Raw genomic sequence first — 25,411 nt, 5'->3', positions numbered from 1 at the left:
ATTTATCAGGGGGATTTATAAAGATTAGATCTGTTCAGCATGTGTTTATACATTTAATTTGATGAATATTAATTTTTCCTTCAGAATTTTCACTCATTCCCGGATGACCTTCATAGAGGAAGGACTGCCCTGTAGCTGGTTCAACAAATCGATTCTTCAGTCTACTTTTTCTGAACGGCATTGTCTTGGAGAAGGAGCACACGTGTTTTTCCAGCATCGGTCTTTTAGGCAAGTAACTTTTACAGATTACATTTTAAATAGGTTGAGGTGCAACTGCACTCTAAAAATGATGTCTTTAAACTTTGCCTTGCTTGCTGAACATGTGCAAAATAGACTGCATGCAACATCTTTCTTTACAGGACAGGAACTTTCATGTGAGGTGATAGCTTTGCAGTCATTGCTCTGTGTTTTCTCAGTTCTTTCACAGAGACAGTGAGAAAGAAAGATTATTTCACGTTAATCTGTTGAATATTATTTTGAAACAACTTAACTCTGAAACTTATTCCCAAATCACCTTTGAAGAGTTAAATCTGCCCTGCATCTGCTTTAAAATCTGTTATTTTTACTGAACTGCATTGTGTTGGAAAAGGGTACACGTGTCTCCCCGCTAAATAACTCTCACAGATTACATTTCCAATAAGCAGGAGACACATCTGCAACTGAACTCTCAAAATGATGTCTTTAAACTTTGCCTCGCTCGCTGCACGTGTACACAATGGACTGCATGCAACACCTTTCTTTACAGGATAGGAACATGTGAGGTGAAAGCTTTGCAGTCATTGCTCTGTGTTATCTCAGTTCTTTCAAAGAAACAGTGAGGAGGAAAGATTTTGTTAATTGGAGAGATGTTAATTTGCTGAATATGACTGAAACTTAGCACTTATTCTGTACTGTATCGTGTTGGAGGAGTGCACATGCTCTCTTAGTTAAATAACTTTAGCAGGTTACATTCCCAATAAGCAGGAGGTAGATCTTTTGAGTTGCAACTGGGCTCACACAATGATATCCAACCCGAAGACTGACACACCTGCAAGGTGCACAACCAAGGTAATGAGGAGAAAGAAAAGGACCTGGAAGAGACAATGAAAATGGTCGTGTCCACTGTCCAGAACTACAAAGAGAAGGCAGAGTCCTTTGTAGGAGTGGGCCAGCAGAAAGTAGCAAGAAGAATTGCTACTTTCTGCTGGCCCACTCCTGTACGATAGACCGGTAAGGGAAGGTGGATGATCAGAAGGAGAAACAGTTTGCTGTCCAGGTGTAAAACAAGAGACATGTGGAGAGAGGAAAAAGGCAGAGGAGAGATGCAAGAGACAAACAAGTCAGAAAGCTGGCAGAGGGAGGAGGAGAATGAGCGATAGACACAGAAGAGTTAAAAGAAAGAGGGGAAAGGGGAGAGGAAGGACAGAGCAAACCAGAAACAAGAAGCTCCAAATGTCAGCTGGCTTTCAAAGCTCAACACATGGAGCAGGAGTTGCTGTAAGTGAAGCCATTCAGCGAGGACGAGGTGAGAGGTACAGAGTTAGGCTGCAACTTATCCACTGTCATGCTGTCAATATTCTGATGTGCACAAAATGCAGTTGAGTACATGTCATGTTAAAGAGGGAGCAGCTAGAAACATGGAGAGGGCTAACTGAGACTGCATGTAAGATGTAAAGTAGAGCAGAATATTTATGCAACCACCAATTAACCGAACGACTGGGTAGTCAAACAGTTTTTGCATTTACTTAACCAAACCCTGACTTAGTAAATACAAAGCTAACCTAACCTTTGCCAACCTCGTGTAAAATGACAGAACTGATGCTAAACAAAATTGAGTTATATGCCTCATAAGAAAGGGTCAAGTATGGAATGCTGCTTCACCAATGACGGGTAAGATCCTCTTGAAAACTTTGGGACAACCTAAGACAGGGACAGCCACAATTACTTGACCCTGTCGCACACTGTGTGTCACCGTGCAGTAACACAGCACAGGGTGTGACGAGATAGAAATAGACAGAAACAAGTAATTGAGGATTGCTTGAGGATTACTTGAGGTTAGGCAAAAGGTTAGGGAAGAAAAAAAAATATAGTGAAAGTCAAGGAAAGGTCTTGATATCAAACTGTTGTTGACATTAATGTCCTCAGGCTCCTTCAGCGCCTGAAATGTCTCCTCTGCACATGGTTCTAGACAGAAGGAGCACATTAATGTCCTCAGCCTCCTCAGGCACCTGGGTGTCTCCTCTGCACCTGTCAATAGACAGCAGGCGCACATTAATGTCCTTAGCCTCCTCCGGCACCTGAAATGTCTCCTCTGCACCTGTCAATAGACAGCAGGAGCACATTAATGTCCTTAGCCTCCTCCGGCACCTGAAATGTCTCCTCTGCACCTGTCAATAGACAGGAGCAAATTAATGTCCTTAGCCTCCTCCGGCACCTGAAATGTCTCCTCTGCACCTGTCGATAGACAGCAGGAGCAAATTAATGTCCTTAGCCTCCTCTGGCACCTGAGTGTCTCCTCTGCACCTGTCAATAGACAGGAGCAAATTAATGTCCTTAGCCTCCTCGGGTACCTGAAATGTCTCCTCTGCACATGGTTCTACACAGACGGAGCACATTAATGTCCCCAGGCTCCTCCGGCACCTGAAATGTCCTCTCTGCACCTGTCAATAGACAGCAGGAGCACATTAATGTCCTTAGCCTCCTCGGGTACCTGAAATGTCTCCTCTGCACCTGTCAATAGACAGCAGGAGCAAATTAATGTCCTTAGCCTCCTCCGGCACCTGAAATGTCTCCTCTGCACCTGTCAATAGACAGAAGGAGCACATTAATGTCCTCAGGCTCCTCCGGCACCTGAAATGTCTCCTCTGCACCTGTCAATAGACAGCAGAAGAAAAGTAATGTCCTCAGGCTCCTTCAGCGCCTGAAATGTCTCCTCTGCACCTGTCTATAGACAGCAGGAGCACAGTAATGTCCTCAGCCTCCTTCAGCACCTGAAATGTCTCATGAAAGGTACAACGTCCAGTTCCTGTTGAAAGATGTTGATTTTTGTGTTGTTGTTGAAGTCTGGTGAGATGAATGCACCAGTCAATGAATCAATAAACATATTCAAAGTAGCAGAAACTCTTTTTGTTCCCACCTTTAGGTCTTTTTAATGAGATCACCACCTCTATTGTCAGTCAAAACCTTTTTAACCAGAAAAAGTGCAACAACAAAAGTTTTTGGAGTCTGCAACAGTATAGAGTACAGTAATTAAGCCCTGTCATTGTTTGTACTTATACAAACTTCTTAGGGTCAAATTTTGTCTTTGATTTATCTGGCAGACAGCATCTTGCATCAAACTGAGTCTTTCAGACAGACAGACCACCATCAGAACCACTTCACCATCACAGACGTGGAGAGGAGACGCTAAAGAGCATATTGTCTGCTCTCTCTCAGTTAATTGCCGAGGTAATTACTGTACACTGTTAGAAGAAAGAAAGGAATGACCAGGACTAGTCGACACATGTAGGACCGAGGCGCTCACCGCTCTGAAATCTATCACATGGTCTGTTTCACTGTTTCAAAATGCTAGTACAAATTTTTACTTCTTAGAATTTTAAATGTTACACTAAAGATGTATAACAAGTATAGCATACTATTTATTTGCACATGCAACATACAATACTATGAAATATATATGTGCACAAAGTAGACGAGTCTGTGCTGGAGAGGAAAGAAGCTGAATCCTAAAATAAAACCTCTCCTGTAATCTCAGAGCAAGATAAATGAGATTACATTCAAATACTTGTAGTAGAGCTACTTGACTCGAAGACTGGAGACTGGAGTATTGTTGCTTTGTGGTTGTTACGCCCCAGTCTAGGGGTGCCTAGAGCATAACTTGAAAGGGTCCCAATCTTCCGAGTCCCAAATAGCCACTTACAGGTTTTTATAGGAAAGAAAATTATTTATTTACACAACTCAGGGATTAAATAACTACAACTAAGGTTCAACTTCAGGGTGGACCAAGGCCAAAACAACAACCAAAACAATTCTCTCTAGAAAATAAATGACTAATCTCAGAAATCAAATGACAATGGACTTACCTTCCTAACTAACAAAAACAGGAGAACTTCCAAACAAAGACCTTCACAAACAGACATGTGGTCGGTTAGGAGAGGCAGAGGATGAGGAACTGCTGCTTGTCCACCTGACAGCCACCATCTTGGCTCCTTATGTACCAGGTGGTTCGCAGCTGCAACCAATCACAGGCTAGGGCCTGGAATCTCTCCAATCATGTCCCGGGGATGGTACATCCCTATTTACATATCAAATAGGCAACAAAAACGCAGGACACACAAACAAACACAGCAGACTACAAAAAATTATTATGTGGCTTTTGTTAAAAGGAAAGAAACAGTACAGACCTCTACTGTTACATGTGATCAGATCAATACTCCATCAATGCCTCGAGCAGGTCCACTCTGCTCCCCTGAGCAGCTGTGACAGTCTGATCAATGAAGATATAAGTGCACCATGTCTGTTTTCAGGTTCAGCTGATTTCAACACAGTTAGACAGATAAATCTTCTCTTAACGCCTGCCAGCTGTTCATTGTCTTCTTGTCCTCTCTTGGGGGACTGAACTGAAGTTGTGAAAGACAAGGAAACACAGCTCTTTTTATCAAATATCAAGATTCAATCATACATCATATTCACACAACCTCAAATAAATAGACCTAACTTATAATCAGTTTTTTTTTAAAAGATGTGGACTTAAAGCCATAACTTACCGAAAAACATCGTTTTTTTTTTTGTTTGACATCGCTGCAGACTAATATTTTTAAAAATGGGACTGTGACTCTGTGAAACATGTAGAAACTTTGTCATTTTTCATCATGTCATACAGAGTTTGTTTGTTTTGTGACTGGTTTGTCCGTACACAGAAATCTGCCAAGACAACAAACCATCCCTGGACGGGTTCACTGCCCTCCACTCCTTGTTGGAGAACAAGATAGGACGACGAATAGCAAGACTACTGCTATGAGAAATCATGTTTTTTCCTGATATACATAAGTAAATAATACCATTGAGATGGATGAACTAGTTTCTATATTTATTTTTTTCTTATTATGATTATTATTTTCTTCTCTTATTGCCAATAATAATATATAGGCGCGACTGGGCCGCAGTCAGGCACACTCTACATTTATTTCGACATTTTCTAGTTGTCTGTACTGCCTCAGCTGTATACTGACTGAATGTTGTGCTTGTTGTGCTCATCTGAAGCCCACTTCCTTGTCGAGGGAGTGCAGATGTGGACAGGCAGGCAGCTGGCTAGCCGGCTCAGTACAGGAAAGTCTCACCTGAGTGCAGGCTGATAGTTAACATTGCTGAGGGACAGATGGTCAGGTTGCAGGTTGCAGGTTACATATATTATGTGAATGCAGACCCTTGACAGGTAGGTAAGGTCAAAACAAGTCTATTTTAGAAATAGAGTTGTAACCTCTAACATTGCAATGTGGTGAGGCAGCAGTGCAGTGTCATGTTCTCACAGTGAGTGAGGTTTTAACAGATGAAAAGAGTTCAACTTCTGAGAAGACGCCACTCTAAAACCCTCATCAGTGCATGTGTGGTAACGCTGCAAGTCCAAGGAAACTCTGCCACCCGTGGCACTGAATGTGTTGTCTTTTTGTGAGTGTTTTTGAGGTCTTGAGTCTCACTTACTCTTGTCAGCCTGGTCTCATGAATCATTTGGAATGTACATACATACATACATTATCTGTAACCACTTATCCTGACTAGGGTCACAGGGGGTGTGGAACTATCCCAGCTGACACTAGGCTAAGGGCGGGGTACACCCTGGACAAGTCACAGTTTATCGCAGGGCATATAGAAAAACAACCATCTATGATCACATTCACACCTACAGACAATTTAGAGTAATCATTGAACCTATTGAGTGCATGTTTTCGGACTGTGGGAGAACACCAGAGCTCCAGAGAGAACCCACGTAAACACAGGGAGAACATGCAAACTCTAAACAGAAAGGCCCCAAAACTAAGCCCTAAATGATTTACATGCTGTCTTTTTTTTTTACCTCCTGTGTGTTATGTTTTTTAACAACTGTGTGAACCAAAGGACGTCGTGTAACTTGCATTCGCTGCACACGGTCATTGTCACCCCCTGCAGTCATCGGCAGTGTACACACATCACAAGTACATTACTGTGCACATGAATGTCATCAAAACGTTGCTGGTCTAAGCTATATCAGTTATTAGTTGGAATGTTTAAGTTATATCATATAAGTAATAATGTATGAGATATGTTGACGCGTAAATAAATCATAATAAGAGCTAGGAATATTAAGAGGTTGGATTTTTGTATTGATCACTTGCTGGAATATTGTATTTTATTTTTTATAGTTTTTTCAACCTCCTCTATTTTTCATTCTTAAGAGTGTTAACTTTGTCTCAGTCTACCTGGGTTGGTGACGCCTTTCTGTTGTTGCTTTAAGCAACTCGAGTGGCAAAAAAAAAAAGAACACCCGACCATTTTAGGTTGGACCACTCTTAGTGGAGCCACAGTTCAGAGCCTGCAGTGCACTGATAACATCACAATGAAGGTCCTCCTCGATAACACCTCTGCCCTGTAAGTATGTCAACCAACTTTTGTTAATACGACAACTGTCCATTATCTCTGCAGTACCGCAACTCAGCAGCACCGAAACTTACAAATTCCTTGTTTAATAACAGCTGTTTATTTCCTTTGAGGAATAAAACACTTCCTCATACTGTACAGACTTCTAAGCTTTCTAGATTAAGTGTTGTTGAATAAGATAAATCTTTGTTCTGTCTTCCATTTCGTGACAGCGCTTATGTCGTCTGAGCAGAATTCAGAAACAAAAAGAACACTCGCCTCTTTCTGCTGAGACCACTGTTACTGGAGCACAGTTAATTACAACCAGTGAGAAGAGACAGTGCAGTGGTGCAGTCATACTGTCCGCCACATGATGAACTTTACTTTGATAGTAGCTTTACTTCTGTACCTTCGGTAAGTACATCGATTTTTCTCTTCACATACAACAGTTTCTAGTTTCCTTCAGTAATCTGAAACTGAATCTTTGAGACTATTATTATAACATCATTATGAGCTTTGTCTGTTTGCTTCCTGTTGAGTTTTATGAATAGACATCATGTTTGTTTGTTCAGGCTGGATCTCTTCTCGGTTTCTGAGTTTCACACTGTGGAGGTTCAGCCTGGTGAGGAAGACGTCACACTGCTGTGCTCCAACTTTATCCACTTTCATGTCTCACGTATTCTGGTTCAAACTGGACACACAGACAAACATCAGTTCATCTCCTATATGTTAAGCCATGTGGAAATGTTTCATTCTGTGATGGATTTCAAAATGGAAAATTTAACATGACAATCCAACAGCACTACCCCTTTCTGGAGATCAAACAAGTGGATGTATCTGACTCCGGACTGTATTTCTGTGGAAATAAGCAGAAGGAAAACAGGCCAGTGATTGTCAGTGCAACACATTTAAGGGTTCAAAGGTAAGATTGTTGTTAAACTGTTTTTATTGGAAGAAACAGTTTTTAGGTTCCTGTCAAAATGAGGACTGATGTACAACATGTCTTCTCTTGTAGAAGCGTTTGATGGAATAACAGGCCCGATTGAGCTCGGTTGTGATCCTGGGTTGCTCTGATTGTCGTCCTGGTTATAGTCATCATTGGTCTGGCTGTCCAAACCCAGCAAGCATCAGACAGGTACTTGATAACTGTCTACTTAGTTTGATTAAGTTCTTTCAGTATGATGAACATATTTTAAGCGTTATGCTTGACAAAATGCCTTTATAGCAATGTTTTTGAAAAAGTGATGCATTCTCTCTTCTTTTAGCTGAAGAACAGAGTCCACAGTGGAGTCAGGTGATTTCATATTTTAAAATGGATTTAGATTTAAAAAATCAAAATTATTTTAGTTTTGTGTATGAAAGGTGCCTGGACCCTTTCGCTTTGTAACATGTGACTATATACTTCTATTTACAGAATCTGCCACTCTGATGACCTGAAGGATTTATACCCAACACAATAAGGAGGAGGAGGAGGCCTGAATCAGAGAGAGAGAGAGGAGGAGACTTGTGTTATTTATGCTGCCCGGAGATAGACTGCAGCTCATACTGGAGCTGGAGTTCTATATAATAAGTGACATTGTACTCGTATTGCTAAGGCTTTGTGCTGCCTCTCTCTACCCAGCCAAAGTCTCTCTTTCATTTGTCTAAAGCATATTGGTGTTTGATGGAAGCGCCATGTCTGCAGCAGTGCGCACTGATTGAGGTTCACTCACTTGTGTGACAGGAAGAGACAGTACAGTGCGGTCTGGGAATGACTGAGGTGTAAATCACGAGGCCTGTAAGATCAAAGCTCTGTGAAGAAGCTGAAATGAAGCAGTGAATACTGTCTGACTTTCTTCTCTCAGAAGACAAAATGGTCAGCTTCTGTACATTTGTAGAAAAGCTTTTAGTATAGCGAACTGGATTTTTTAACTGTGACATCAGATTAAGTGTGTATAATGATATGTTAACTAAATATTGTAAGTAAGATCTGGCTTCAGCTTCTGCATCATAAACTACATGCAACATTACCGCCTTTATGTTCCCAAACACTAAACAGACTTCATAAAGTGGAGATATTTGTAGAAATGTGATCATTAGTAAATTCATCTCAAAATGTGCCACACCTCCTCTCATCGCACGTAAATGCTTGCACCAATTTCACACCTATGAAGTCTCGCACTTTGTGTATGGTGCAAGGCAAACTTGCGCCAGTCTCATGAAAGGGTTTGCACGTCTATGAGACAGAACACAGCCAAAGCCACAGCAGGTGAAAATCACATCAGTTTCCACTGTGTATGATTTTAACTTTTAACTAACCTTGGAAACTATTCATCCATTAACTCTCACTGGCCAGGTAAATTTCAGCTGCTATTATTGATTACAATCATTTCAGTTCACTTTTATTGGGTTTAGACTATAGTCAACGTAAAGATCAGGCTAATGTGCAGTTTCTTCTTGCAGTTTATCAGGTTATTGTAGCATCACTTCACACGTTTGTCCTGGATTAGATCATTCGAGCAAACAAAATGCAGTATTTATTTATAAACTAACCGTATCACAGTGACATACCATTTTTTAAGATCATAGCCATTGATAACACATGACCACTAAAATACTGAATCTCAATGTGAGTCCTCAACGCGTAGCGCGCCTTCTGGTTTTAGTCACTCTCTTGATCGTGGGTATAAAACTGTAGTCACAGTAGTTTGCATCAACTACCTTGCACTAACACTGAAGCGTTAGCCTAACATAGTTTAAATGGACTGCAAAAAACTCTCAAAGTCTAAGCCCATATAACCCCAGCTTCTGATTTTTCTGTGGAAGTGAAGCTTTCAGTTCACCTTATACTCACCGGGGGGGTTTCTGCTTGATGTGGTGAAATAAGTTTGTTATATTGCTCCTTTTGTTGATACAGTCTTCTTACATTCATTCATCTTCCATGACCACTCACCCTTATCAGGGTCGCAGGGGGCTGGAGCCAACCCGGCTGATATGGAGCGACAGACGGGGTACACCTTGAACAAGTCCCTTCACATAACACAGGAGATGCTAGTCTATCTATCTAGCTAGCGATCAAATTTTATCTACCAGAGATCTAAAGCGTAATTAAATGTTTGGAAAAGAAGACTGAAAACAAGAAATTGAAAAGAAGACTCAGTTGTCTCCTGCGTCCTTTAAAGTTGATCCAGGCCATTTTCAAGTTTGGGCATGAGCTAAGGCAAAACCTAAAGAGAACTTGACAACCAATGACAGTATAAAGAATGGATGAAGACACCCATAGGTTTTCGAAGCGCCATTTTGAAGCTGAAAATATATAGCGCTGGCCGCCGCCATGTTGGATGTACTGTAATATAAATATCAACAAAGATGTGGATCATCGACGTGGAGGGCCAAATGACGGCTGGGTCCTCTAACAAGCTATCTGTAACAGCACTTACTGTCATTCAAAGTGACCACGCTGTTAATTATGCATAACTTTAAGCCTTAATATAGTTTGAACAAGTGAAGAAGAAAAAACTAACCCTTAGTACAGTTGTCATGAACGGGGAAATTAGCTATACAGACCAAAAAGTTTTTTGTACCAGGCTGTAAACATGTTTATTTCTGCTGTGAAGTTGGACATTTTAGTATGGGCGCTTTTGGAGATTGACTGCAACCAGCCTCAAGAAACCACTCGAGGAATTACAGTTTTTGGCTCTTGCGCATTGCCTTTATTTCCAAGCCACTTGGTTAACACCAAAAAAAAAAACACCACAATAAACAAACCAACCAATCAAGGTAGCAGTGGACCAGCGACTTCGATGTTCTGTGCGGTCAATCAAATCAATGAAGTTTGGTGGTTTTCAAAGACATATCTGTCTGATGGCAAAGGGAAGGAAAATAAGAGAAAATAATATATAGTTTTTAGGTGGATGAAATACATTTCATTGCTTCCCCTTACCAGAGCAGTATGTTGCTTAGTTTCTGTGTTGGCACTTCTGTCTGCTTGTCATAAATGGGCACCTCCTGCTGTATGTAATGCACTGACTGTGGATAAGTAACCCAGTAACCCAAACTATCCCTTTAATATACACTCTGTCATGCATTATCACTTATAATATAATGCAGACAGTAGTGTCAAACCTCCATGGAGTGTTGTGTTAGCTACTAGCCCAGTAAATCTATGCTTGTAGTTAAAATATCTGTAATAACACACTACTGTAAGATACATCTTGATATTACAAAAGAACACTGTAAGGAGAGGAAGTACATCAAAGATGTATAGACTTCTAAGCTTTGGCTAAAATTACATCTAGATTATTATTAGAAATGTTGTTGAATAAGATAATATCTTTGTTCTGTTTTCCATTTCGTGACAGCACTTATGATGTCACTCTGAGCAGCATTCAAGAAACAAAAAGAACACTCCGCCTCTTTCCGCTGAGACCACTGTTACTGGAGCACAGTTAATTTACAACCAGTAGAGAAGAGACAGTGCAGTGGTGCAGTCATACTGTCCGCACAATGATGAACTTTACTTTGATAACAACTTTACTCTGTACCTTCGGTAAGTACATCGATTTTTCTCTCAATACAACAGTTTCTAGTTTTCCTTCAGTAATCTGAACTGAATCTTTGAGATATTTATTAATAACATCATTTATGAGATTTGTCTGTTTGCTTCCTGTTGAGGTTTTATGAATAGGCATCATGTTTGTTTGTTTCAGGCTGGATCTCTCTCTCGGTTTCTGAGTTTCACACTGTGGAGGTTCAGCCTGGTGAAGACGTCACACTGCTGTGCTCCAACTTTACCACTTTAATGTCTCACGTATTCTGGTTCAAACTGGACAACAGACACAACATCAGCTGCATCTCCTCTATGAAGAGCTCTGATGGCAATGTTACATTCTGTGATGGATTTCAAAGCGGAAAATTTAACATGACATCCAACAGCACTACCCTCTTTCTGGAGATCAAACAAGTGTCTGACTCCGGGCTGTATTTCTGTGGAGATAAAGCAGATGGAAGGCCAGTGATTGTCAGTGCAACACATTTAAAGGTTCAAGGTAGGATTGTTGTAAACTGTTTTTATTGGAAAGAAACAGATGTTTAGGTCCTGTCAAAATGAGGACTGATGTCAAAACATGTCTTCTCTTGTAGAAGCATTTGATAGAATAACAGGCCTGATGATGCTCAGTGTGATCCTGGGTGCTCTGATTGTCGTCCTGGTTATAGTCATCATTGGTCTGGCTGTCCAAACCAGCAAGCATCAGACAGGTACTTGATAACTGTCATACTTAGTTTGATTAAGTTCTTTCAGTATGATGAACATATTTTAAGCGTTACGCTTGACAAACTGCCTTTATAGCAATGTTTTTGAAAAGTGATGCATTCTCTCTTTCTTTTAGCTGAAGAACAGAGTCCACAGTGGAGTCAGGTGATTCATGTTTTAAAATGGATTTAAGATTAAAAAAATCAAATTATTTTAAGTTTTGCGGTATGAAAGGTGCTGGAACCTTCTGCTTTGTAACATGTGACTGTATATACTTCTATTTACAGAATCTGGACTCTGATGACCTGAAGGATTTATACCCAACAACAATAAGGAGGAGGAGGCCTGAATCAGAGAGAGAAGAGGAGACTTGTGTTATTTATGCTGCCAGGAGATAGACTGCAGCTCATACTGGAGCTGGAGTTCTATATACATAAGTGAAATGTACTCGTATTGCTAAGGCTCTTTGTTGCTGCCTCTCTCTCAACCCTTACCAGCCAAAGTCTCTCTTTCACTTTGTCTAAAGCATATTGGTGTTTGATGGAGCACCCATGTCTGCAGCAGTGCAGCACTGATTGAGGTTCACATCACTTGTGTGACAGGAAGAGACAGTACAGTGCGGTCTGGGAATGACTGAGGTGTAAATCACGAGGCCTGTAAGATCAAAGCTCTGTGAGAAGCTGAAATGAAGCAGTGAATACTGTCTGACTTCCTTCTCTCAGAAAGACAAAATGGTCAGCTTCTGTACATTTGTAGAAAAGCTTTTAGTATAGCAACTGGATTTTTTAACTGTGACGTCAGAGTAAGTGTGTATAATGATATGTTAAATAAATATTGTAAGTAAGATCTGGCTCTCTGCATCATAACTACATGCAACATTACGCCTTTATGTTCCCAAACAATAAAAAGACTTAAAGTGGAGATATTTGTAGAAATGTGATCATTAGTAAATTCATCTCAAAATGTGCCACACCTCCTCTCATCGCACGTAAATGCTTGCACAATTTCACACCTATGACGTCTCGCACTTTGTGTATGGTGCAAGGCAACACTTGCGCAGTCTCATGAAAGGGTTTGCACGTCTATGAGACAGAACACAGCAAAGCCACAGCAGGTGAAAATCACATCAGTTTCCACTGTGTATGTATTTTAACTTACTTAACCTTGGAACTATTCATCCATTAACTCTCACTGGCCAGGTAAGATTTCAGCTGCTATTATTGATACAATCATTTCAGTCACTTCTATTGGGTTTAGACTATAGTCAAGTAAAGATCAGGCTAATGTGCAGTTTCATCTTGCAGTTTTATCAGGTATTGTAGCATCACTTCACACGTTTGTCCTGACTTAGATCATTTCGAGCCAAACAAAATGCAGATATTTATTTATAAACTAACGTATTCACAGCGACATACCATTTTTAAGATTCATAGCATTGATAACATGACCACTAAAATTACTGAATTCTCAATGTGAGTCCTCAACGCGTAGCGCCTTCTGGTTTAGTCACATCTCTTGATCGTGGGATATAAAACTGTAGATCACAGTAGTCTGCGTCATACTACCTTGCACTAACACATGAAGCTTAGCTAACAATAGTTTAAATAGACTGGAAAAACTCTCAAAAGTCTAAGCCCATATAACCCCAGCTTCTGATTTTGTCTGTGGTAAGTGAAGATTCCAGTTCACCTTATACTCACCGGGGGGGTTTCTGCTTGATGTGGTGAAATAAGTTTGTTATATTGCTCCTTTTGTTGATACAGTCTTCTTACATTCATTCATCTTCCATGACCACTCACCCTTATCAGGGTCGCAGGGGGCTGGAGCCAACCTGGCTGATATGGAGCGACAGACGGGGTACACCATGAACAAGTCCCTTCACATAACACAGGAGATGCTAGTCTATCTATCTATCTAGCTATCAAATTTTATCTACCAGAGATCTAAAGTGTAATTAAATGTTTGGAAAAGAAGACTGAAAACAAGAAAATGAAAAGAAGACTGAGTTGTCTCCTGCGTCCTTTAAAGTTGATCCAGGCCATTTTCAAGTTTGGGCATTAGCTAAGGCAAAACCTAAAGAGAACTTGACAACCAATGACAGTATAAAGAATGGATGAGACATCCATAGGTTTTTGAAGCGCCATTTTGAATCTGAAAATATATAGCGCTGGCCGCTGCCATGTTGGATGTACTGTAACCTAAATATCGACAAAGACGTGGATCATCAACGGATCTGTGTAGGGCCAAATGACGGCTGGGTCCTCTAACAAGCCATCTGTAACAGCACTTACTGTCATTCAAAGTGACCAGGCTGTTAATTATGCACAACTTTAAGCCTTAATATAGTTTGAACAAGTGAAGAAGAAAAAACTCACCCTTAGTACAGTTGTCATGAATGGGGAAATTAGCTATACAGACCAAAAAGTTTTTTGTACCAGGCTGTAAACGTGTTTATTTCTGCTGAGAAGTTGGACATTTCAGTACGGGCGCTTTTGGAGATTGACTGCAACCAGCCTCAAGAAACCACTCGAGGTTTTTGGCTCTTGCGCATTGCCTTTATTTCCAAGCCACTTGGTTAACACCAAAAAAAAAAAACACCACAATAAACAAACCAACCAATCAAGGTAGCAGTGGACCAGCGACTTCGATGTTCTGTGCGGTCAATCAAATCAATGAAGTTTGGTGGTTTTCAAAGACATATCTGTCTGATGGCAAAGGGAAGGAAAAGAAGAGAAAATAATATATAGTTTTTAGGTGGATGAAATACATTTCATTGCTTCCCCTTACCAGAGCAGTATGTTGCTTAGTTTCTGTGTTGGCACTTCTGTCTGCTTGTCATAAATGGGCACCTCCTGCTGTATGTAATGCACTGACTGTGGATAAGTAACCCAATAACCCAAACTATCCCTTTAATATACACTCTGTCATGCATTATCACTTATAATATAATGCAGACAGTAGTGTCAAACCTCCATGGAGTGTTGTGTTAGCTACTAGCCCAGTAAATCTATGCTTGTAGTTAAAATATCTGTAATAACACACTACTGTAAGATACATCTTGATATTACAAAAGAACACTGTAAGGAGAGGAAGTACATCAAAGATGTATAGACTTCTAAGCTTTGGCTAAAATTACATCTAGATTATTATTAGAAATGTTGTTGAATAAGATAATATCTTTGTTCTGTTTTCCATTTCGTGACAGCACTTATGATGTCACTCTGAGCAGCATTCAAGAAACAAAAAGAACACTCCGCCTCTTTCCGCTGAGACCACTGTTACTGGAGCACAGTTCATTTACAACCAGTGGAGAAGAGACAGTGCAGTGGTGCAGTCATACTGTCCGCACAATGATGAACTTTACTTTGGTAACAGCTTTACTCTGTACCTTCGGTAAGTACATCGATTTTTCTCTCAATACAACAGTTTCTAGTTTTCCTTCAGTAATCTGAACTGAATCTTTGAGACTATTTATTAATAACATCATTTATAACCTTTGTCTGTTTGCTTCCTGTTGAGGTTTTATGAATAGACATCATGTTTGTTTGTTTCAGGCTGGATCTCTCTCTCGGTTTCTGAGTTTCACACTGTGGAGGTTCAGCCTGGTGAAGACGCCACTCTGCTGTGCTCCAACTTTACCACTTTAATGTCTCACGTATTCTGGTTCAAACTGGACAACAGACACAACATCAGCTGCATCTCCTCTATGTTAAGCCATGATGGAAATGTTTCATTCTGTGATGGATTTCAAAATGGAAAATTTAACATGACATCCAACATCACTACCCTCTTTCTGGAGATCAAACAAGTGGATGTATCTGACTCCGGACTGTATTTCTGTGGAAATAAAGCAGATGGAAACTGGCCAGTGATTGTCAGTGCAACACATTTAAGGGTTCAAGGTAAGATTGTTGTAAACTGTTTTTATTGGAAAGAAACTGATTTTTAGGTCCTGTCAAAATGAGGACTGATGTCAAAACATGTCTTCTCTTGTAGAAGCGTTTGATGGAATAACAGGCCTGATGATGCTCGGTGTGATCCTGGGTGCTCTGATTATCGTCCTGGTTATAGTCATCATTGGTCTGGCTGTCAAAACCACTAAACTGCAAACAGGTACTTATTATAATTTAATAGTGTGGTCAGTCATACTGGAATAAGATAGTTGATTACACATATAAGAAACAAACAGCTCGAAGCGCAACAAGTGCTGTTCATGCAGGAAATGCGGCTACCGTAGAGCCACCAAACCAGAGTGTCACTATATAACAACCCAAGAATGAGACTCAGCAATTACTTATCTTTGTCCAGTATGACTGACCCCATATTTAAGTTGGAAAAGTTAAAAATGACAACTTCCTGTTTTCTAAAAAGTATTAACAGTAATATTTTCAATATCATGTAGCTCATAAAGAGAGACAGATCCCACAATGCAGTGAGGTAAGTCATGCGATTTTATATTGAATGATTTATTTATTTATTTTTGTTCACGTCAGATGAGTGACTATAAATATATTCATTCGCAGGACCTGAACTCCGAAGCCTTGAACTATCAAGCAGTGAGTTTCCATCCGAAAGCAAAAAACAGCAGGCGGCCTTCAGAGACCCAGCTGGAGCCACATGTTGTGTATGCTGCCACCAGATAGACTCATAGAAACATCTGGGACAACAGCTCAGAGTGGAACTGGTGCTTTATCATATTGATTCAACATGTGTCAAAAATACATTTGTAATAAAGATTCTACAGGTGTTAATCTACTTGCAGCCTAAGGTATTGTTTTGTTTGTCTTTGGTCTTAATTTGAGAGCAAAGAATAAGATTGGTCTGCAGCAAGCTGTGAGATTCTCATGAATGTGAACAGGAAGAGACAATAGAGTGTGGTCTGAGCATAACTGTGGTGAAAATCACGAGGTTCGTTAGATCAAAGCTATGTGAGAATTAGGTCTGAAAAGAAGCGGTGAATACCGTCTCTCTTTTTTCACACGCAACAAAGGCCTTCATGGTCCCTAAAAACTTTAAAAAGTTAATAAATGTATAGAAATGTGAACGCTGGTGAATCGATCTGAAACTGTGTCACTGCTCCTCCAGAGTCTCGTATGAAAGCATTTACTGCTAAAGTTTGCACATCTATAAGGCAGATGACAGCAAAACCACAGCAGGTGAAACTGCGATATGTACTTCAACATACTCAGCCTTGGAAAAAAATCATCCATTAACACTGGACAGGTACTGATACAATCATTTCATGCAAGGTCAGTGAAGAATCAGTGGGTGCTGGGGTAGTTCTGAGGCTTAAGAACTTATTTTAACCTATTCATAATTTATGAAGTTCATAATTATAATATCCTATGTTAAACTAGTTTTAACTTATGATATAAGGTTTTTAGTGCTGTCTGTGTCAGCCTTTAAAGAGAAGTCTTAACTACCAGCCTTCAGCTGTATCACACTACTGTATACCACAGACCAGACAAACAACTTCTCTTTTTTGAATTAGAAACTCAATCAGTTGCATGGCTTATTTGCATATTTGCAATAAAGAATACAAATCAATATGACCTGTCGGTTGGTGCATTTTGCACTGTGGTGACAGACAGGTGTGAGGTCTTTATCTGTGCCATGACCTTCCATGTCTCTCTGTAATAAGAGGAACCTCATTTTCCGCAAGAGCAAAAATGTTTTATCACATTTGAAATTTCCTCTTCACTATTGTTGTATCTCTTCTAAAATCATGGGAAGATGCAAAGTGACACTTGTACAGCCTCACATGAAAGCGTTCACTCTACAGGCTGGCTGTGTTTGAGACAGTCCACAGCAGACCTACAGCATGTGCAGCTCCCATCCATCTCCATTTTCCATAACTGCTTATCTTTATCAAGGATGTGGGGTGCTGGAAACACTCCCAGCTGGCATTGCGCAATAGTCGCCAGTTCATCCCAAGGCTAATCCAGAGACAAACAACAATCCAGGTTGTTGTGACTACACCAACCCACGCTGTTCAACCTCCCGTCTGTATGATGACTCATCGTCGTCCTGAATGAGGTAGATGACTGCAAACATTGTGAGTTTAACAGATGAATCTCTTGAGGTGGAGTCAGTGGTGTGATGGGAGATGAACAGTGTGGAGAGAACACACACCTGGGGGACACCAGTACTGATTGTTCAGGTGCTCACCACGGCCCTCATCACATGTCACAGTTTACACTTCAGACCTTAAGACACAGTGGACAGTCCACATGTTGCATCTTTCACACTTATCAAAAGATGTGTGACAGTTGCCCAGGCTTCTACGAAACCTTCCAGGAAAATTTCCTCTGCTTCTGAATGCACAATAAAGACATGCCAGACCACAGTAAAGCTAAAGTAAAATGTTATTTTTTCAATGGCCCTGTCTGGAAAATTGAATTTCTCATTGTAGTTCATGTGCATCTGTATCATGTGGCTGTTTATTTTACAGAGAACAGTAGTGAACAACAACCAGAGACTGAATCTCATTTAAACAGTTTATTGATAGCACAAAGTGGATGTACAGTGTTGGTGGGGGAGACAGTGGTTGCCAACCAGGACTTCTACTGTGCATCCGTGTGAAGAAAAAGTCAACATCTGACTGTCAATACTCACCTGACCATTGTTGCACATTACATTGTGGTGACAAACAGGTCGAGTCTCAAATCTTTTATATAATGTTTTTGTGATGATTTGTCACAAGTGCAGCTGTGATCATTGTCAGTAACAAAAAACAGTCTGTAAAGAGACACCCCGCCTCTTCAAACCGCCTGTCAGGACCTCAGTGTTATAAAGCACCGTTACAGTGACACGATCATATGCACAATGAGGAGCTTCACCCTGATAACAGCTTTACTTCTCTGCAGCCTCAGTGAGTACTGCTATTGAATTGCTGCACTGCTTATTATGAATCAAATCTTTGAAAGGCATCGATCACATTCATGTTGCTCTGTCAGCAAAGTGATGAATCTCTCTGCTGTTTGTTTCAGGCTGGATCTCTGTCTCAGCTTCTGAGTCTCAGACTGTGGAAGTTCAGCCTGGTCAAGAAGTCACACTGCTGTGCTCCAACTTTTCCAGTGTTCCCACTCAGATACTCTGGTTCAAACTGGTGAACAGAACACAGCCATGCTGTATTTCCCACATGTTCAATCCTCATGAGCCTGCTACATTCTGCCCTGGATTTCAAAATGAAAAATTTGAAATGCGATCAAACATCTCTACTGTCTTTCTGAAAATCAAACAAGTGGATTTATCTGACTCTGGACTGTATTTCTGTGGATATTACATCAGCAGAGACCCTGTTATTGTTGATGCAACATATTTAGAGGTTCAAGGTAAGATTGGTCTGTCTTTAGAGTGATGTGGATTCTTTGGTGCTTGTTGACTAAACATTTCATTTTGATGAACCTCATCAGTTCATTTCTATTTAACCTTCTTGCTGCCTCACATTAAAATTTGCTTCACATTTTTATCTATTTAAACTTTCATCACATCTCAAGTAACTGGAGATATAAGAGTTGAAGAGTTTGATGGAGTGAAAAACCTGATGAGTGTGACGCTGGCCGCTCTGACTGCTTTCCTCGTCATGGTCGTCATTTGTCTGGCTGTTAAAATCAAAAAGCTCCAGAATGGTAATCTGACTCATCATCATGTATCTTCAGTTTATTTCAAAGTTGCACCTATGATAGACAAATTAACAACTTCCTGTTTGACCAAATTCACCAAGAGTGATTATTTTATTTAACAGTGTCAGTCAGCTGATCAGACATTTTGTTTCTGTCATTTAGCCTGTGCTGAAGAACGGAATCCACAACAGACAGAGGTGAAGTTTAAGTTTGAAATGTTTGTCTCAGCACAGTTTTCATGATTGTGTCGTCTTCTCACACACTCAGTTGTGTGAGACGAGTCACTGAAAATACTTTCATTCACAGAGTCCGACCGCGGATGATCTGAACTATGCAACAGTGACTTTTCATCAAAACACAAAGAGAAACTACAGACCTGCATCAGACGGACAAGTGGAGTCTGATACTATTTATTCAGCCACCAGATAGACTCAGGAAGCACCTGGAGCTGCAGCTGGAAGTGGTACTTGTGTTTTATTATTAATGCATTGATGTGTATTAGTGTGATTGACTTACTATCATGTTGCCTTCATCACAAAGATTCATGCAAAATATAGATTCTTGTCAGCGTTTTTATTTCATCCTTCTGACTGCCTTACATTTCAGTCTGAGAGCAGAGGAATATGATTGGTGTTTGATAGAAGATATTCTCTTACAGTGACAGTTAGATGGAGGTCTGCAGCAGTGCACATTCAAGTTAAGCCTTCATTTCAACCATAAGAAATATCATCAGCAACACAGTGACAGAGACAGCACAGTGTGGTTTTAATACGAGAGGTGAGACCTGTTAGGCCAGGCTCTGTCAGAGTACAATCACCACTGTTCTCCAACATCTGTCACAGCGACATAAAGATCCGCCTCTATAGAAGCTTTAGAAAAACATAATCTATCACTACAGCCATGGCACAGGCGAGACATCTGTATCTCAAGAGAAGTGTAAACCTCAAAAACTTGTGAAAAGAAGCTGCACAGCTTCACATGAAAGCATCCACTCTACAGGCTGTGCATGTCGAACACGCCTGCACTGTTATCATGTGCTCAATGCAACTGTGTCTGCAGCTACTTGCTACTTTATTTAGTATGTTTAAACCAACCTATCACTGGTCTGACACTACAGCCAAACTCTGCCTTCTTTGATCATCTTGTTACTAACCTTGTTTGTCTTCTGTTTCAGGACTTGTGCCTGTCATATCTGCCACATCCAGCCCAGTCTCATCATTCACTCCACTTCTTGGATTTTTACCACCACCTGACTTGGACACTCCCTCATCACAGACCCCAATTCATGTCTTCAAATGTCTTTGATGTCTTAAAACATTTTGCAATTTTTAAGAAACTGTTTGACTGATTAGCCTAGTCCTAGCTGGGTATCTTTGTCTTCATGACCCAACAGCAGACAGTTATCATGACAAAAATGTAAAGCTTGCTTCTCATGCTTAGTGAAATAGTCTAACAATATTTATGTGATGTGATCACGAGCAGCAAACGTCTGATCATAATATATGTTGAAATGATCTGTCACGTGCCAGCCTGCTTCAAGACCTCAACCATCATCCCTGTTCCCAAGAAGCCAAGGACCACAGGACTTCAGACCCGTCGCCCTGACCTCTGTGGTTATGAAGTCCTTTGAGCGCCTTGTTCTGTCACACCTGAAAGACATCACCGACCCCTTCCTGGACCCCCTGCAGTTCACCTACAGAGCCAACAAGTCTTCAGAAAGAACACAGCCTCACCTGCCCCACTTCACAATTGACACTGTGGAGTCCTTCCACTTCCTGGGAACTATCATCTCCCAGGTCCTCAAGTGGGAGCTGAACATTAGCTGCAATCTTCCGTCTCTCCAGGATCTGTACACCTCCAGGACCCTGAGACGTGCAGGAAAGATTGTGGCTGATCGCTCCCACCCCGGACACAAACTCATTGAGACACTCCCCTCTGGCAGGAGGCTGCGGTCCATTAGGACCAGAACCTCACGACAAAGAACAGTTTTTTCCCATCTGCTACTAGCCTTTTAAAACATACCATGCATATATATTTATATTGTTATATTTTTAATTTTTAACAGTTTATATTTAGAGAATGTTTGTCATGCACCAACGACACCAGAAGAAATTCCTTGTATGTGTAAAATCGTACTTGGCAATAAAGCTTTTTCTGATTTCTGATAAAGCACAAATATCTTTAAAAAAACAACAACTATAGTTTGACAGTCAGGAGTTTTGGACAAATCCATTTGAGCTCTGCCTGCCCATTGTTGCAATGAGGTGACAAACAGCGCTATCTGTGTCAGTGAGGTATCTGTACCATGACTGAGGTCTGAACTACAGGAAGTCATGACCATCTATGCGTATGCAAATCAGACGCTTCCTAAACTGCGTCACCACGGCCCTCATCACATGTCACAGTTTACACTTCAGACTTAAAGACACAGTTGACAGTCCACATGTTGCATCTTTCACACTTATGAAAAGATGTGTGACAGTTGCCCAGCCTTCTACAAAACTATTTCCTCTGCTTCTGAATGCTCAATAAAGACATGCCAGACCACAGTAAAGCTAAAGTAAAATGTTTTTTTCTCAATGGCCCTGTCTGGAAAATTGAATTTCTCATTGTAGTTCATGTGCATCTGTATCGTGTGGCTGTTTATTTTACAGAGAACAGTAGTGAACAACAACCAGAGACTGAATCTCATTTAAACAGTTTATTGATAGCACAAAGTGGATGTACAGCGTTGGTGGGGGAGACAGTGGTTGCCAACCAGGACTTCTACTGTGCATCCCTGTGAAGAAAAAGTCAACATCTGACTGTCAATACTCACCTGACCATTGTTTCACTTTACATTGTGGTGACAAACAGGTCGAGTCTCAAATCTTTTATATAATGTTTTTGTGATGATTTGTCACAAGTGCAGCTGTGATCATTGTCAGGAACAAAAAACAGTCTGTAAAGAGACACCCCGCCTCTTCAAACCGCCTGTCAGGACCTCAGTGTTATAAAGCACCGTTACAGTGACACGATCATATGCACAATGAGGAGCTTCACCCTGATAACAGCTTTACTTCTCTGCAGCCTCAGTGAGTACTGCTATTGAATTGCTGCACTGCTTATTATGAATCAAATCTTTGAAAGGCATCGATCACATTCATGTTGCTCTGTCAGCAAAGTGATGAATCTCTCTGCTGTTTGTTTCAGGCTGGATCTCTGTCTCAGCTTCTGAGTCTCAGACTGTGGAAGTTCAGCCTGGTCAAGAAGTCACACTGCTGTGCTCCAACTTTTCCAGTGTTCCCACTCAGATATTCTGGTTCAAACTGGTGAACAGAAGACATCCACGCTGTATTTCCCACATGTTCAATCCTCATGAGCCTGCTAAATTCTGCTCTGGATTTCAAAATGAAAAATTTGAAATGCGATCAAACATCTCTACTGTCTTTCTGAAAATCAAACAAGTGGATTTATCTGACTCTGGACTGTATTTCTGTGGATATTACATCAGCAGCAGCGACCCTGTTATTGTTGATGCAACATATTTAGAGGTTCAAGGTAAGATTGGTCTGTCTTTAGAGTGATGTGGATTCTTTGGTGCTTGTCGACTAAACATTTCATTTTGATGAACCTCATCAGTTCATTTCTATTTAACCTTCTTGCTGCCTCACATTAAAAATTGCTTCACATTTTTATCTATTTAAACTTTCATCACATCTCAAGTAACTGGAGATAAAATGTCGAGTGTCTAATCCAACGATCTTTCTCGTTGAAGAGTTTGATGGAGTGAAAAACCTGATGAGTGTGACGCTGGCCGCTCTGACTGCTTTCCTCGTCATGGTCGTCATTTGTCTGGCTGTTAAAATCAAAAAGCTCCAGAAAGGTGATCTGACATATTTTTTATTGTATTTAAACATAAATAAATATCAGTTAACTAACAGGGCATTTTATTTCTGTCTTTCAGCTGATAATGAACAAAAGAGTCCTCAATGGAGAGAGGTGAATCCAACTTTAAACTTTATGTTGATATACTGAAGTCTTTATGAGTCCTTCCAGGAGTTCTGTCAATAGTTAAATAACTTATGAACTCGTGTTATTGTTGCTGACAAAGTCATCTGAGAGTTTTTTGTTTTGACTTATTTTCAGAATCTGGACTCTGATGATCTGAAGGACGCAGACCTGAGTTTGTATGCAGAGACAGTAAGAAGGAGGAAGCCTGAATCAGAGAGAGAAGTGGAGACTCGTGTTGTTTATGTTGCCAGCAGACAGACTCGCTGGAACTGATGCATTATCATATTAATCTGCTGATGTGATTTCTGTCTAAAAGTAATGAAGAGCAGGAGTTCACATCTTGTATGTAATTTTAAAAAACAATACTGTAATAAATATCATACGTTGGTGAACCATTGGCAGTGGTTTTCATCATTAGAATACATTTCTCTTTTTGATAAAGTGTGTCTGATACTATTTATTCAGCCACCAGATAGACTCAGGAAGCACCTGGAGCTGCAGCTGGAAGTGGTACTTGTGTTTTATTATTAATGCATTGATGTGTATTAGTGTGATTGATTTACTATCATGTTGCCTTCATCACAAAGATTCATGCAAAATATAGATTCTTGTCAGCGTTTTTATTTCATCCTTCTGACTGCCTTACATTTCAGTCTGAGAGCAGAGGAATATGATTGGTGTTTGATAGAAGATATTCTCTTACAGTGACAGTTAGATGGAGGTCTGCAGCAGTGCACATTCAAGTTAAGCCTTCATTTCAACCATAAGAAATATCATCAGCAACACATCACTTGTTTGACAGGAAGAGACAGCACAGTGTGGTTTGTCAGGGTACAATCAGTTAAGAAAAAAAGAAATGGCAGTCAACCACCGTTCAAACATACAGTGCATCACTACAATAATAGTACAAGTAAGGTAACTGTATCTCAAGAGAAGCGTCAGCCTCAAAAATATGCACAGCTTCACATGAAAGCATCCACTCTACAGGCTGTGTGTTTGAGAACCAAATGGTTTAAATAAAGCCAAATGGGACTTCTGTTGCCTGCTTCCTTTTTTCAGTTTGTAAAAGTCCAGGCTGATCCACTTCCAGAGTGTTTGACAGTGTGAACCTGCAGCATGCCTCACACTGAAGAAGTTAGAACAAGTGAAGCTGCAGATGATCTTTGCGGTGTGGCTCATGAGTGACCTGCATAAACAACATGATAGGCATCAAACACAGCTGCCTGTTTAAATAACCTGATAAAGAGCCATTGCAGCGACACAAGCGAGCATAATGATGATGATCGGCGTGATAACAGCTTCACTTCTCTGCAGCCTCAGTGAGTACATTTGTTGAATTACTCAGCATTAGCTGCAATGCTGATGTTATTAAAATCTGAATATTAATTTTGTCCTTGTTGCTTTATGAAGTAATGAATCTCTCTGCTGTTTGTTTCAGGCTGGATCTCTGTCTCAGCTTCTGAGTCTCAGACTGTGGAAGTTCAGCCTGGTCAAGAAGTCACACTGCTGTGCTCCAACTTCTCCAGTGTTCCCACTCATATACTCTGGTTCAAACTGGTCAACAGAACACAGCCACGCTGTATTTCCCACATGTTCTATCCTCATGTGCGTGCTATATTCTGCCCTGGATTTCAAAATGAAAAATTTGAAATGCGATCAAACATCTCTACTGTCTTTCTGAAAATCAAACAAGTGGATTTATCTGACTCTGGACTGTATTTCTGTGGATATTACATCAGTGGTGACCCTGTTATTGTTGATGCAACATATTTAGAGGTTCAAGGTAAGATTGTTGTGATTGTTCTCTCATTAAAACATCTGTCATTGTGCAGGTATTTATCTATCTACAAAGCCTCATTACATTTCAATAATTTTCCTTGTAGAGGAGCCTGGTGCAATACGAAGCCTGGCAAGTGTGATCCTGAGCGGTGTGACTCTTTTCCTCATTACAGTCATTATTGGTCTGGTT

The 25,411-nt window shown here is 40.5% G+C and overlaps 4 protein-coding genes across 6 annotated transcripts; all 4 read left to right on the top strand.

The window, feature by feature from the left end:
• The first annotated feature begins 8,900 nt into the window (after nucleotides 1–8,900).
• On the top strand, nucleotides 8,901–12,668 carry LOC113747637 (uncharacterized). The gene is made up of 6 exons (XM_027288039.1): nucleotides 8,901–8,926; nucleotides 10,932–11,119; nucleotides 11,280–11,618; nucleotides 11,713–11,829; nucleotides 11,961–11,989; nucleotides 12,112–12,668. Exons 2-6 carry the CDS (start codon nucleotides 11,077–11,079, stop codon nucleotides 12,220–12,222), a joined length of 639 nt encoding a protein of 212 aa, XP_027143840.1. The 5' UTR covers nucleotides 8,901–8,926; nucleotides 10,932–11,076; the 3' UTR covers nucleotides 12,223–12,668.
• Nucleotides 12,669–12,930: 262 nt separating this feature from the next.
• Nucleotides 12,931–16,553, top strand: LOC104939704 (hypothetical protein). 2 transcript variants are annotated; one of them, XM_027288053.1, is made up of 6 exons: nucleotides 12,931–13,023; nucleotides 15,030–15,217; nucleotides 15,379–15,726; nucleotides 15,821–15,937; nucleotides 16,227–16,261; nucleotides 16,348–16,553. In XM_027288053.1, the coding sequence occupies exons 2-6, from the start codon at nucleotides 15,175–15,177 to the stop codon at nucleotides 16,465–16,467; spliced, it is 663 nt and encodes a 220-aa protein (XP_027143854.1). In that variant the 5' UTR covers nucleotides 12,931–13,023; nucleotides 15,030–15,174; the 3' UTR covers nucleotides 16,468–16,553. The 2 variants fall into 2 exon arrangements, with proteins under 2 accessions (XP_027143854.1, XP_019129006.2); XM_019273461.2 differs by lacking the exon at nucleotides 12,931–13,023 and having other exon boundaries at nucleotides 14,431–15,217.
• Nucleotides 16,554–18,468: 1,915 nt separating this feature from the next.
• LOC109140675 (uncharacterized) lies at nucleotides 18,469–21,988 on the top strand. 2 transcript variants are annotated; one of them, XM_027288210.1, is made up of 6 exons: nucleotides 18,469–18,695; nucleotides 18,814–19,158; nucleotides 19,348–19,455; nucleotides 19,612–19,646; nucleotides 19,756–19,912; nucleotides 20,624–21,988. In XM_027288210.1, the coding sequence occupies exons 1-5, from the start codon at nucleotides 18,650–18,652 to the stop codon at nucleotides 19,876–19,878; spliced, it is 657 nt and encodes a 218-aa protein (XP_027144011.1). In that variant the 5' UTR covers nucleotides 18,469–18,649; the 3' UTR covers nucleotides 19,879–19,912; nucleotides 20,624–21,988. The 2 variants fall into 2 exon arrangements, with proteins under 2 accessions (XP_027144011.1, XP_027144010.1); XM_027288209.1 differs by having other exon boundaries at nucleotides 19,324–19,455.
• Nucleotides 21,989–22,072: 84 nt separating this feature from the next.
• Nucleotides 22,073–24,554, top strand: LOC109141774 (uncharacterized). Its single transcript, XM_027288211.1, has 6 exons — nucleotides 22,073–22,523; nucleotides 22,642–22,989; nucleotides 23,207–23,314; nucleotides 23,396–23,430; nucleotides 23,578–23,952; nucleotides 24,148–24,554. Exons 1-5 carry the CDS (start codon nucleotides 22,478–22,480, stop codon nucleotides 23,713–23,715), a joined length of 675 nt encoding a protein of 224 aa, XP_027144012.1. The 5' UTR covers nucleotides 22,073–22,477; the 3' UTR covers nucleotides 23,716–23,952; nucleotides 24,148–24,554.
• Nucleotides 24,555–25,411: the final 857 nt, after the last annotated feature.

This window comes from Larimichthys crocea, chromosome XIV (assembly GCF_000972845.2).
Source record: "Larimichthys crocea isolate SSNF chromosome XIV, L_crocea_2.0, whole genome shotgun sequence".
Classification (NCBI taxonomy): Eukaryota; Metazoa; Chordata; class Actinopteri; family Sciaenidae; genus Larimichthys; species Larimichthys crocea.
Note: the sequence above shows the minus strand (reverse complement) of the source record. Positions and strands in the feature narration are given on the sequence as shown.

Bases quoted from the DNA above. Each gene is read 5' to 3' on its own strand.
- LOC109141774 (XM_027288211.1), top strand. From the start codon at position 22,478: ATGAGGAGCTTCACCCTGATAACAGCTTTACTTCTCTGCAGCCTCA. The intron at 22,990-23,206 runs GTAAGATTGGTC...TTCTCGTTGAAG, and splicing joins AACATATTTAGAGGTTCAAG to AGTTTGATGGAGTGAAAAAC. The intron at 23,315-23,395 runs GTGATCTGACAT...TCTGTCTTTCAG, and splicing joins AATCAAAAAGCTCCAGAAAG to CTGATAATGAACAAAAGAGT.
- LOC113747637 (XM_027288039.1), top strand. From the start codon at position 11,077: ATGATGAACTTTACTTTGATAACAACTTTACTCTGTACCTTCG. The intron at 11,619-11,712 runs GTAGGATTGTTG...CTTCTCTTGTAG, and splicing joins AACACATTTAAAGGTTCAAG to AAGCATTTGATAGAATAACA. The intron at 11,990-12,111 runs GTGATTCATGTT...TTCTATTTACAG, and splicing joins AGAGTCCACAGTGGAGTCAG to AATCTGGACTCTGATGACCT.
- LOC109140675 (XM_027288209.1), top strand. From the start codon at position 18,650: ATGAGGAGCTTCACCCTGATAACAGCTTTACTTCTCTGCAGCCTCA. The intron at 18,696-18,813 runs GTGAGTACTGCT...TGTTTGTTTCAG, and splicing joins TTTACTTCTCTGCAGCCTCA to GCTGGATCTCTGTCTCAGCT. The intron at 19,456-19,611 runs GTAATCTGACTC...TCTGTCATTTAG, and splicing joins AATCAAAAAGCTCCAGAATG to CCTGTGCTGAAGAACGGAAT.
- LOC104939704 (XM_019273461.2), top strand. From the start codon at position 14,980: ATGTTGTTGAATAAGATAATATCTTTGTTCTGTTTTCCATTTCGTGAC. The intron at 15,218-15,378 runs GTAAGTACATCG...TGTTTGTTTCAG, and splicing joins AGCTTTACTCTGTACCTTCG to GCTGGATCTCTCTCTCGGTT. The intron at 15,727-15,820 runs GTAAGATTGTTG...CTTCTCTTGTAG, and splicing joins AACACATTTAAGGGTTCAAG to AAGCGTTTGATGGAATAACA.